Here is a 14,251-nt window from a genome sequence, read left to right on the forward strand (position 1 = left end):
TGATCCAGCCATCATTATATTTATTTTTTCATATGAAAAGTAGGGGACAGAGTTGAGAGTTAGAAAGAGATCAAAGAGAGAAAAGCAGACAGCTATTTCACTGTCAATCACACATAAGAATAGGATAGTCTATCTCAAATTACAAAAATGGTCCCATCATAGAGATATCATCTAAGCATAATGTGACCACATCTGAATACCTTGCCTTTCTCTTTGAAGCTCTTTAAAGTGCCAATCACTGAAGTGCAGACAGTACATCTGCAGTATCATTCAGTCCATTACTCTTTTTCCCATTCTTCATCTTTGCAACACCGTTCTACTTTTGTCCGTGTATACTGATTGCCTAGTTTTTTTTTCTGGCTTTCTTCTTTTACTCACTTTCTTCGTAGATGAGTAAAGACATTTCAAAAAGTGCTTTCAACTTGTTTTTGGGGCAGGCAAAGGAGTTTTTACTTTATAGCATGTTGCATTGATTTTGTGAGATTCCAGAATTGTTTGTTTGCTCAAAACGTAAAGCTGCATTGGAATAGTTTTTGCTGTATTGACGTACCTTTTAGTGCTGAAACTTAAACCATGATGCACAGTGGTTTGAAGACACATACAGTACATCTCTTTCATCAAAACTGACAAAAGGGGAAAATGCCCTATGGAGGAAGCTGTATATCTATTACTGTACTGTGAGTGCTTGATTCAGCCAAAGAAAGATTGGCTAAGGAGTGTGCGCTGAAAAATGTTGTTAACTTCTCGTTGCTTTCATGCCGATTGTCTTCAAGACTTGTCGGTCTCATTTAATAAACGTCAATAGGTGTAATGCTTTGTTCAATGGAGCAACAAAAACCTTTGCTGTTAATCAAAATCAGTCCTTTAGTTACTACATCAAGCAGGAAGCCTTCAGCTTCAGGAGATGCAATGCCAACTAGTGGCAGAGGATATTTTTAGGATGCCAGATCAGAAGATGGCATGCCTTTGAGCATACTGCATTCGGGGTGATGCCCTGCTACTTAGGAAATGACTGAGGTAGAGATGTTATGGAAATCTTATAAGCCAGAGATGAGTGTTGGCGCAGTAACTATGTTCAGGAGGGGCAATAAAGGTGCTTTTGGAGTGCATGTCTTTAAAATACACTCTCGATGGGGATCAGATTTGGATAAGCCGTTAGTGGTCCAGGATTGTCGTAAACTCAAAATACACTGGAGTCCAGTGGATTATTTTTATCTTGGTCTAATGAAGATGCCGATTGTTAATGTGTCAAGAAAGAAAAAATGGTAAAAAAAAAAATGCCCTGCTGCACAATAGTGAGCAGTCTTGTTGGGACTGATTGATGATTGATAAACCCTTATCCTTTAAGTAGTTTTGACAAGTAACCCAGTGTCACTGTGTGGTTTGCCAACGCACCAACCTTATTCACTAGGCAGAGTTGATTTTAAGAATTCAAAAATGTTTCACAATATTTGGACAAGTAACCAGTACTGCTACCACTTGAAGTGACAGACTTTTCACCATTATTGGAAGGCTGTAGTCAGTGTGACTGAACTAGAATGCTAAGCAGCCAGAACCAATGGACTGTAGTTTCTATTTTTTTTATTATTTAATTGGCTGAGATACAGTACAGGTTTTTTCAAGCACCCTTCAGTTTTGTAGTTACTCCAAGGTACACTTACCCCCTGGTTGAGAATCACTAATGGACATGAATGAGCTGACACTGGCTTTTTGAGTTAAATAGATCCTTCAAATGCAAAGTGTTAAGGTTGGGGAATAGTCATGGTCATACCTTTAAATACACAACATTACCTAGGAAACAGTGATATAGTCCAAATGGGATTTGGAAGGACAGACTTTGTAGGTCACCATTGAGGGAAACTTCAATGTTAAAATCTACTTATTTAGTTAGTGACATTGATGATACAGAATAAACTTGATGCCATGAATCCAAAACAACAATTGTTAATTAATAAGGCTTAAATGTTTACCTTTATTTCTATAATGGCTGAAAGGGACTCGACAGATAAGTAGAATTAGAAAAAGAAGCTTTGAATCCCTTTTAGCACACCCCGTGAACCTTCATTTAACACACACACACACACACACACACACACACACACACACACACACACACACACACACACACACACACACACACACACACACGCGCGCTGAGCACTCAACAACAAGGACATAGACTTGTGCAAACACTAGCCCGGTTGAAAGCCCTCCAGACACAAGTGTTAAAGAAAATTGCAGAGGAGAGCGTGCCGAGCTTCCAGTCTCAAAGTTTATTTACGAGTCCAATACCGTTGAAATGTGTCAAGGGTCCTTGGTAGCCCTCTCCTGCGATGGGTCTCGAGCAAACCTTTAATGGAGCTCTCAAGGAAGCGATGGAGGGAGGGAAAGGGAGGGTGACATTGTCTCCGTCTGAAGACTCGCCTCTATCTAATTGCCTCAAGTCCTATTGATTACCCGAGGCCCCTCACACCTTTTCCGTGTGATCCCTTCACAATGTGTGTAATCCCCTCGCAGAGCTTAAAGACCCTGCTGTTTTCAGTTTTCAGATGTTCCTAGCAGTATTGATCAAACTGTGCTCACGTGTGTTTTTGTTAGTAACCGCGCAGGGGAAGCTAATTGCCTTGATCAGTTATAATTCAGATGCTGAAAAAAAGGAAGTAAACACATGGCAGCATGCTGATATTGAAATAAAAGTGTATAACGATCACCTCTACTGAACAGACACAGCCTACATCCACTGTCACACACACACCCCTATAAACTGTTTGCAACCAGAAGCATCAAACCTGAGCCTCCATCAGCCTCCTGGCAGGCCTGGAGGTGTGTTTAAGCTGCAGCTTGATTGACAGCTTGACATCCTACTGTCACAACACACACACACAGCACCTGTGACTCTCTTCACCCATCTCATTTTTTTTTGGTCCCCAAGGAAAATTACTCCAGCCCCACGTAATTAAATGCCCTCATGCTGTCTCTCTCTTGCTATTAGTGTGTGTATGTGTGTGAAGACGATGACATTGCAAATCTGGCAGACTTGTTGGAGTGGTGCCTGAAACAGAATGTGAGAATAGAGACTACATAGAATCTCCCTCCATCTTCTTAACGATTGGAAGAACCCTGGACGCCGACTGTAACACCTGCCATAAAGAATATCTGACAGGCCTCCAAGAGTGCAGTCAGTTTAAGTCACATGCTGTACCTCCTTCAGCTTTTCTGATGCTGCTTTTATTTGGTTTAGTAACTGGTGTGCAAAAACTGCCAGTGGGTTCAATAACTATAACTTTACTATTTACTATGGCCAATAGGCGTTTTGGTAGTTTACAAGCATAGCTTTACCAGAAGTTATGCAAAAAAAGAAGTTTCCCCAAGTCTTATTGTGTAATTTCATTTCATTAAATGACACATCTTACAATTCCCACCTACCCTGCCATTCAGGCCACTAGCTCACATTGTTAACAAAGCTTTTCTGTTTTAACTTAAATTGCCAGTTCAAGAGGAGCAAATAAGCAAAGTCATGGACAACACAAACATTTTTAACCAGTTAAGAAAATGACATTCCCAGAACAAATGACTATATTCCCTTCTAAAAAGGGGTAAATTAATAATCTTTTTTCTCAAAGCAATGATAAACCTGTGAGTTGGATGTAGAAAAGTCAGAATCAATATAGTTTATTTTTATTTTTAAGTAAATTCAGATTGAACATGTAAATTATAGTGTCCATCAAAAAAAAATAAATAGTTACAGTGAAAACCACCCTTGAATGATGGGATGGTAGACTAAAAGCTTTAGGAATCCAAGCTATAATTAAGCAATAGCTCACGACAGGCCGTGGTATATGCTCATTATATCACAGCTAAGGGGCGTGGTTCGGCCCGACGCGAAGCGGAGGGTCGACAACCCCCTTAGCTGTGATATAATGATCATATATCACGGCCTGAAGTGAGCTATTGCTTTTATAAAACGGTTATCAAGTGTGGCAATATGAAAAAAAAATACACACTCTAATTTAAATAGTTTTTATTAGTAAATAATGATGTTCCAAATAAAATAGTCCCTCTGTTGCCTTCTGCGCGAAACATAGTGCGAGGTGGTTGCTATGCAACAACACTAACAGCTAGCGAACATAGCTTTGTTTCAAGACCCGCATCAGAAAGCTTTTGAATGGTGGTACTTTTCCAGTTGGTCTACCTGCTCTTCACGTAGCTCTGCATGTCGTCGTTTAGGTGCTTTTTTTTCTGGAGATAGGCACTGCTCAATCCACTCCTCCATAGTAAGACCCCCCGGAGGTCGAAGTTAATCTTAAATGTTTCCATTTTATGCTTTGTAAGTTTGTTTCGTAACAGAAGAAATGTAAATATATTTATAAAACTGACAAGTCAAATCAAGCAATCTGATTGGCCGATAGTATTTTTGCGGACCTCTTTGATTACAGATTTGAAAACATCGTTGCTTGCTTTAAAAGTAGCTCAATTCATGATGTCAGACCTTGGAAAGTATCTAGATATCCCTGCCCTTATGCCAAAGGAACTGCACACTGAATATGTTTTGCCGTTTGATGTGTATGTCTGGACCGCTGCGTAAAAAGGAGGGTTTCTGCCCCGTTACTTCTCCGCTGCTTTCTTGTTCCAGTATGAAAAGCAAACTGCATGCAGTTTGCTTTTCAGCCTAACGGTATACTGTTTTTCTCAGACGCGGAGGGATACTGACTTGTTGTGAAAAGTAACTTACAATTCTACCCGTGGTATACGCTCAGTATATCACGGCTAAGAACCAATCAGATTGCTTGATTTGACTTGTCCGTTTTATAACATATAATAAGCACCATGTATCAAGCTTGATGCAAAATAAGTGACATTTGACCTTTTTAGAGAGATTTAGGGGAAAAAACCCACTTCTGGGGTCATTTGGCTGCATTTTCCATATGTCTGGCCCCCCTCGGTAAATTGTGATGATTGACACCTCTTTTTAACCGTTAGAGCCAATAGAATCGAGGGGACGTTCGTAAAATCCATCTAAACATTACCCATTGGTGAATGAGTGATGCGTAGCCAGAATGCCCAAAACCGGAAGCTGTCATACACTCTTGTAGCTATCGTAGCAGCTAATATGAAATCTCCGTTATTGACATAAATATGAAGATGGATTATCAGTAATCATTTCAAAGTGACACAGACACATTGGATTAACCTTCAGCAGCGTTTTTATCATTTTAATGCCATTGTATGCCATTCACAACAGTAAGATGTTTTTAGCCGTTTTGGCTCCGTAAGGCTAATTTCTTTGTTGTTGTATGTTGTCGTTTCGCCGCGAGTTCTGATCGCTCAGTGATGATAGTTATGTGTCTGGAATCTGTGGAATCTCAGCTTGCTAATCGATGTATTGTTTGTGCAGATCCTATAAGTAATAAGGGTATTTTACCATGAGTTCAGAGTTTATTAAATGTTAAGTAGCCCTCAGACGCTGTTTCTTGCAAGATGTACCGGGGGCATGGGGCTTAACTGGTTAATAAGATGTGCATTCTCCTACCTTTTTTTTGTTGGTTGGGCAGATATAGAAACTGGTCACCACGATTGTTGTCCCTGGCATCAGGTTGAGTTTGGTGTAGGTGGTCCCATAGTCAGTAGACCTAAAAGCAGGCAGACAAAAAACAGTTAGTGAAAGAAACTTTTAAGTACATTGTTGTGGTAATTTTTTTCTATGAGCTCATGAGTTATACAACATTAATAGTCAAATGCATTATGGTAATTAATTAAAGAAAATGACCTGAATTGACTGTACAATATGTACACTTTTATTGTTTCTGTTTCACAAAACTGTTCTTATCCTGCACATTAAAACAACTACTCCATAAAACACCCATATATTGGCAGAAAGAAGATTAAATCTGCAAAATGCTGGAACAGGGCAGCCTGCTTATTCTTCAAACTGCCCTCAAGGCGTTATACCAGCTCTCTGTTAATATATCATATTACCACGTTGTGGTCCGTGTTCTGAGCCCAGTGACAAATGGCCAAAAGACCTGTCATTGCCACCACGACAGGGAGAAAAAAAGCCTTAGGTTTTCAATGAAGTACTAGGCAATCCTCAAATCTGGCAGCTTTAAGAGCAGGTACGAACTGCTGTGTGTGTTTGAGATTGATAGCTAGCTGCTGGATTGTTTTCCCCAGTACGGCTCAGTCCAGCCCACCAAGCACAGTGAAGGTGATTGTTTGTGACAGCTTATGAAAAACGGCACAGGTTTCAGCTCGACCAGGCGGAGGAGAGGTGACCCCTTATGCATAATTAATGTCTAAAATTATTGTCAGGTATATACAGAGAAAATACTAATCCAGAGAACACTCCCTTTACCACAAAATGCAAACTAAAGGAGCAAATACTGATTATGAATAAGAAACTGAATTTGACTTGGTTAAATAATTCAAATGTAATATCTACTGTATAGGGGTGCAACAACTAATCGACTTAATCGATTACAATCGACGACCAAATTAGTTGCCAACTAATTCAGTCGTCGATTCGTTGGTGACTTCATCACGTGTGTTTTACACGCCGTTAAGCTCCAACGTTATCGGTCTTTTTATCGGGACTGGAGAAAAAAGATATGTCATGTATTATTGCTACAAAAACATTATATCACAGTCTTAGTGTCGCCAACAGAGATGGGGTCGTTACTAAAAAAAAGTAATATATTACATATTACATATTACTTTAAAAAAAAGTAATATATTACACTACTTCGTTACTATCTACATAAAGTAATTTGTTACTTTACTCGTTACTTTACTCGTTACTTTACTCGCAGGGCCGGCCCGCCCCTCCCTACAGGCAGATCACGCAGACTGCTAAAGTTTCAAATGTTCTCTTTAGTTCAGTTTCCATTGTCGCATAAGACTGATCCAGATAGCTCCTGAATGTTTTCCTATCTGACCATGGCAGTCCTCTGTCTCCTGCTATCTGACCGTGGCTGTCCTCTGTCTCCTGCTATCTGACCGTGGCTGTCCTCTGTCTCCTGCTATCTGACCGTGGCTGTCCTCTGTCTCCTGCTATCTGTATATTTTGCGCAGTCTATCTCTGCTCACGCTGTTGCGTCAGCGTGTTCTCCTGCGTGTTGGCCATGTGTTGCACTGGAGCCAGACTTCAGCCGAGCACGTACGAACTGCGCATGCGTGAGTGGCAATAACTCTCCTTACCAGCAGGCAGCGGTAGTGTGTATTCGTCATTCAAAACAAGCAACAACCGGAAAACAGAGAAGAAGAACTACGTGTGTGTGATATAAATAAACAACAGCTATGTGCGTTAGCTTCACCTAGCATGTGTTCTTTGCAGGTGTTTGTTGAGGTTTGATTATGACTGATTTTAGAAAGTAACGAAGTAACGCGTGTCGGGGCAATGTTAGTAACTGTAGTGTGATTACTGGATTATAAAAGTAGCGCGTTACACTACTCCGTTACCGACAAAGTAATATTATTACAGTAACGCGTTACAAAGTAACGCGTTACACCCAACTCTGGTCGCCAACTAGTTTCTAATATGCAAAAAGAAAACAAAAATGCGTCTATGATGTACTTTCGATCTTTCCAATCGAGACCTCTCTCCCCGTCTGTGTGCGAGGGGGCGGGGCAGTTTACACACACGTGGCTGCTACATGCATGCAGCAACACACGGCAGGGATGGCAGAGAGAAGCCCTCCAAGGTGTGGTTAAATGTTACCAGTCTCGATGTGGACAATGCTCTTTGCCAAAAGTGCAATAAGAGTTTAGCATGTAAGGGCGATAACACGAGCAATTTGTCTAAACATTTATCAAAAGTGCACCACATTCAGACGGAGAAATGCACCGGGTTCGATTGTCTTTCTAGTAGCTCTGTAGCCCCATCCACGAGGAACGTTTCCACGTCAGGTGTTCTGTATGCTAGCAGCAACACACAGAGTTAACTCAATTACACAAACACGGGTTAATGATTAGAGGTAACTGAGTTATTTATTTTGTTAAAGTTTCAGCTATTCTGTTTACAGTTCTGTCATCAGATTATTTAATACGATTTGTTAAAACATTGTTGTTAATTCTGTTCATAATTTGTTTAGTTAATTTAATAATCAGGGCTCAACGCTAACTTTTAAAAGTGGTTGCCAGGCTGGCAACCAGGCATCAGCTTTTGGTTGCCAAAACTGAAAATACAGTTGCCATTTTTAGACACCTTATATTTTAAATAATTAAGATACTATACAGTTATACATCAACTTAATAATGAACATGTGACACAAAAGAATGTTCAAATGCTTTACAATAAGTAATTAATGCAATTATTTGAAACTTATGTGGTAGGAAACTTGTCCGCCCTCAATTACTGGTATACAAAATACCAGTGGTGCAGCTGTTGTCCTGTTCTTCACAGATCCCTCACAAATGAATTGAGTAAGTCACTAGTTTATTTTTCATCCGTTGTCTCCCTTTCAAGTTTGGGTTTTCCTGACCTTTGTGCTGATCCCCACCATAGATCCATTGGCCCTTCAGCATTGAAGTCGTGGATTGGCCAGACTCATACATTTCTAATGTTAAATAAATGAAAACCATTCACAGTTAAGAATTAGATATTAATTATTAATGTTGTAAATTACCTTTAATATGTCTAACTATATTTAACATGTGTTACCTTTTTATAGAAGTGATTATATTGTTATGCCAATATTTGTCCTATGGTATAGTTTAGTTTTGCACTTTTATTTTGGTAGTAATAAGATCGGGACTCTTATTTTGAAAGAACTTTTACCGGAAGTGAATGCACATATATATTTCGCCTCCAAAGAATTTACACATTTCCTCTTTGCTTTTCGTTCGGGTTCACCTGGCACTTTATCCGTTGAATCACTTTGAACATTCGTTTGAGATGTTGACGGGTTGGCCGAACTTTTTACCCCACAGTCAAACAACTTAATTTGTGTCGCCGTTTTTTTTTTAAAACAAACACACGGCGCACCGCGCACGCGAGTACACGTTTCTGGCTCCGTAATCACACCAATGCACGTGCAACTTAAGTCTCAGGTTCCGACTGGTCACAACAATAATTAAATATCACTCTTAATACAACAAATAATGAACATTTATCTTTTTTGGGGTGCACATTTTGCTGTTTGCTGTCCTTATTTCTTTATGTTAAAAACTGGTTGCCACTGATGGCAACCAAAGGCCAAGAAGTGGTTGACATTTTTTCTGAATGGTTGCCAATAGAAACCTGGCAACCGTTACTGTCAAGCCCTGATAATATATGTATTTTTGAATCAAGTATTCATCTTTATTGTCTTCATTGTTAGTTTCCACATGCCTAAAACAACCTCAAGCTAAATCTAAAAGTTGATGGTTAAATAAGAGCGTTTGAGAAATTGTGCAAGGCATAGCCTAATAGTCCGAATAGTCGATTAACCGTTTCATTAATCGATTATCAAATTAGTCGTTTGTTGCAGCCCTACTACTGTATTTGCATTTGCTTTTATTTAAAGTGCAGTGTTTGACAAGTTTTAGGAGCGATATAAGAAGCAATCCAAAGCACACAGGAAAGGAGATGCTGCAGCATTTAGCCACGGGTTGAGGGTTCAACAGGAGGGAGCCTGGAAGGAGAGGTCTTGATGAAAGAGAATGATGAGCAAGCACGTAAGCCTGGTTAACGATGAGAGGATTTACTCTTTCGCACAGTGGGACATCAGCCACTGACAGACACACACACAATGAGACTGATACACACGCAGAGCCCTGCCAAGCTATTCAGCAATCAGCTCTCCCAGAGTGCTTCGATACAGCTGGAGAAAATGGAGTGGCACAGCGGGTGTGTTCTATTTCTCTGCGGTGAGTTGGCAACTGTTTTCATCTGGTGGCCTGAGAGCCATGTATAACCTGGGTGTGGTATCTTAGAGAAGGGTCTAGCTGCGGCCGCGGACAGTACACGACGGTACACGATGGTACACGACACGCCCACCTGACACGACACTACGGTGGCTGAGAAGGGTCTAGCTGCGGCCGCGAAAGTTGTTTCCAAATATGGTCAGAAGAGATTACGCCCAACACGTGAGACGCTGACGCAAGGATATTTAAGGAGACATGGAGGTTTACAGACAACAGACAACAAACAATATGGCGCACCGAGTACAGGTAATGAACGTATTGTGGTTTTAGATATAATTACATACTATTTAGGTTCTCGTTTGTTTGTCGATGTGGCTGTTTAGCTCAGTGTAATTGTGTTTATTTTGCTATATATATATATATATATATATATATATATTAGTGCTGTCAAAATTATCGCGTTAACGGCGGTAATTAATTTTTTGAATTAATTGCGTTAAAATATTTAACGCATTTAACGCATGTGCAGAATGGCCTGCCCCATACAGTGGCAGCGCCAGGGTATGGCTGGGTAGGCTACACCCATACCAAGAAATGGCTTAGCCCCACCATGAAAAATGATGTTAAAGTTAGCAAAATAAAGTCTGCCAACTCGCGGAGTAAATTGCACAGACAGCAGTTAGTAAGATTGATTTCAGTAGCCACGGTTTTGAAAACTTTTGTCACGAAGTGATCGTCTTCTCAATAGAACATATTTGATAACGGCGTGGTGTTGTTGCAGGAAGTCCCGACGGAGAATACTTTTGCTGTAGTACAGAGCAGAGCCATATAATAGTAATAATATGGCTCTGGTACAGGGGTGCACATAACTGGTACGCAGTTTATGTGCGTCATCTGAAATGCGTACCGTCACTTGTGTCACAAAGCGCATTTGCGTACCGACGTCACGTACTTGTGAAGCTTTTCCAGAAGGCGGTTAGATCACCGGACGACAGAGTCGGTCTCCGTGTGCACAGACAGGGCTGCTGTTAACGTCGGTCTGTACAACGGAACTGTGCCAAAACTACGCCAACCGGCTGCGGAGGGAGACTCCCCCACTGGAGAACTGCGCTAAAACAGCTGATCACAACATTCACACTCTGTGGTCACGAAGTACTCCACTAGCCGCCCCCCCACCCCTCTGTCGACTTTCCTGAAGTACTCCCCCGTTGATAGAAATCAACACGTAATGAATTAAGACCCCACGGTTTGATGATTGATAGGTGTGTGGGTTGTCTTTCATTTTGACACGCAGAAAAATGTTATAATAAACATAGATACTGTATGTGAAATGGATATATCCGCCTTCTTTCATTTATCTTTCCATTCCCACAACAATATACATAAATAAATGGCATATTTTGGACATAGTTCGAATGGTGATTAATCATGATTAATTAATTTTTAAGCTGTGATTAATCTGATTAAAAATTGTAATCGTTTGACAGCCCTAATATATATATATATATACAGTGGGGCAAAAAAGTATTTAGTCAGCCCCCAATTGTGCAAGTTCTCCCACTTAAAAAGATGAGAGGCCTGTAATTGTCAACCTAGGTACACTTCAACTATGAGAGACAGAATGGGGGAAAGAATCCAGGAAATCACATTGTAGGATTTTTAATGAATGAATTGGTAAATTCCTCGGTAAAATAAGTATTTGGTCACCTACAAACAAATAAGATTTCTGGCTCTCACAGACCTGTAACTTCTTCTTTAAGGGCCTCCTCTGTCCTCCACTTGTTAACTGAATTAATGGCACCTGTTTGAACTCGTTATCAGTATAAAAGACAACTGTCCACAACCTCAAACAGTCACACTCCAAACTCCACTATGGCCAAGACCAAAGAGCTGTCAAAGGACACCAGAAACAAAATTGTAGACCTGCACCAGGCTGGGAAGACTGAATCTGTAATAGGTAAGCAGCTTGGTGTGAAGAAATCAACTGTGGGAGCAATTATTAGAAAATGGAAGACAAACAAGACCACTGATAATCTCCCTCGATCTGGGGCTCCACGCAAGATCTCACCCTGTGGGGTCAAAATGATCACAAGAACGGTGAGCAAAACTCCCAGAACCACACGGGGGACCGAGTCAATGACCTGCAGAGCTGGGACCAAAGTAACAAAGGCTACCATCAGTAACACACTACGCCGCCAGGGACTCAAATCCTGCAGTGCCAGACGTGTCCCCCTGCATAAGCCAGTACATGTCCAGGCCTGTCTGAAGTTTGCTAGAGAGCATTTAGATGATCCAGAAGAGGATTGGGAGAATGTCATATGGTTAGATGAAACCAAAATAGAACGTTTGGGTAAAAACTCAACTAGACGTGTTTGGAGGAGAAAGAATGCTGAGTTGCATCCAAAGAACACCATACCTACTGTGAAACATGGGCGTGGAAACATCATGCTTTGGGGCTGTTTTTCTGCAAAGGGACCAGGACGACTGATCCGTGTAAAGGAAAGAATGAATGGGGCCATGTATCGTGAGATTTTGAGTGACAACCTCCTTCCATCAGCAAGGGCATTGAAGATGAAATGTGGCTGGGTCTTTCAGCATGACAATGATCCCAAACACACCACCCGGGCAACGAAGGAGTGGCTTCGTAAGAAGCATTTAAAGGTCCTGGAGTGGACTAGCCAGTCTCCAGATCTCAACCCCATAGCAAATCTTTGGAGGGAGTTGAAAGTCTGTGTTGCCTAGTGACAGCCCCAAAACATCACTGCTCTAGAGGAGATCTGCATGGAGGAATGGGCCAAAATACCAGCAACAGTGTGTGAAAACCTTGTGAAGACTTACAGAAAACGTTTGACCTCTGTCATTGCCAACAAAGGGTGTATAACAAAGTATTGAGATGAACTTTTGTTATTGACCAAATACTTAAAATCAGATTTCCTGGATTCTTTCCCCCCATTCTGTCTCTCATAGTTGAAGTGTACCTAGGATGAAAATTACAGGCCTCTCATCTTTTTAAGTGGGAGAACTTGCACAATTGGTGGCTGACTAAATACTTTTTCGCCCCACTGTATATATAGGCGCTATATATATCTTATTATTAATCACCTATTATGGTGACATACCTCCAGTATGCCTACATGACAAGCATTTTTATAATATACAGTAAACATATCTTTGACTTATTGCAAAATTATAAAATGAAATGTCATTCTGGCTTTCACTGTTCAAATGAGATGTCAACCATCAAAATGGGATAAGGGGTTCCAAGGGGTTCTCAAACGGATAGGTTATTAATTTATTTGCCTAATATTTGCTTAAAATGCTACAATAACATGCCATGTACGGTCTCTCAGCCACCGTAGACGGCGTAGTAGGGGGCGTGTCGTGTAGTGTCGTCAATTCGCTTTTCATCTGCCATGCCTCTGCCATGCCTCTCAGCCACCGTAGTGTCGTGTCAGGTGGGCGTGTCGTGTACCGTCGTGTACTGTCCGCGGCCGCAGCTAGACCATATTGGTATCTTACCTTAGGCGCATTCACACCGCAGTACTTTTCCCACAAAGGTTCATGAGAACTTAGTTCATGAGAACTCTTTTGTCCCGTTCACACCAAAAAGAGCCGGTACTAAAATTAGTTCATGAGAAACTTTTTACTCCCTCGAAATTCCCTGCTAGAGAGCAGGGACTATCGTGTGGCTCTCGTGAGAAAAGAGCTATATTTCTGATTGGCTGGGCGGATTGCAAACCACGCCCCGTAAAACTCCCAAAAAGTTTTGTGAAGCCGCCATTTTATTATCCTCGCATTAGCATTATTAGCATTAGCCCAGCGCAGAAACGCAGAGAGACTAACTTATGGCAACACAAAATAAAACATGGGAGCGGTGGAGATGAGGAGGTGTCGGCGTTCTGGCGATTTACTCGGAAGGCTTCAGTAGAAGCTGCTGGGAGTCCCAGCAGCTTCTACTGAAGCCAGTCCCCAACTCCGGGGACTTTGGGCGGCAGTATACGCCGTGAAGTGGTTTGCGGCCTGCCAGTAAACCCAAAGCAGAAGTAGAAGAAGTGACGTCAGCGGCTTCATTTGCCTAATCCACCCCCAGGGACTTATTCCGGTGTGAACGCGATCTGTACTTAGTTCATGAGAACTAAAGAGTTCTCATGAACCTTTGTGGGAAAAGTACTGCGGTGTGAATGCGTCTCTTGTGTTATTATTACATGTTATTGCATTTGTCCAGCAGGGGGCAAACTCACTCTTGGTATTAAAAGTACGGTGGCCCTGAAGTGCAAGACACCACAGCATTTCAGAAAACACCACAGCATTTCACAAAACGCCACAGCATTTCACAAAACACTACAGCATTTCACAAAACACCACAGCATTTCACAAAACACTACAGCATTTCACAAAACGCCGCAGCATT

The 14,251-nt window shown here is 41.3% G+C and overlaps 1 protein-coding gene across 5 annotated transcripts in view; it reads right to left on the minus strand.

The window, feature by feature from the left end:
* The window catches only part of sorcs2 (sortilin-related VPS10 domain containing receptor 2), a 323,412-nt gene that overhangs the window by 174,860 nt on the left and 134,301 nt on the right, over positions 1 to 14,251 (minus strand). For all 5 annotated transcript variants that reach the window (XM_034105584.1, XM_034105583.1, XM_034105582.1 and 2 more), the window contains exon 3: positions 5,531 to 5,630. In XM_034105584.1, coding sequence (XP_033961475.1) covers positions 5,531 to 5,630 — 100 coding nt within the window. The remainder of the gene's footprint in view (positions 1 to 5,530; positions 5,631 to 14,251) is intronic.

Source organism: Pseudochaenichthys georgianus, chromosome 18, assembly GCF_902827115.2.
Source record: "Pseudochaenichthys georgianus chromosome 18, fPseGeo1.2, whole genome shotgun sequence".
In the NCBI taxonomy this organism is placed as follows: Eukaryota; Metazoa; Chordata; class Actinopteri; order Perciformes; family Channichthyidae; genus Pseudochaenichthys; species Pseudochaenichthys georgianus.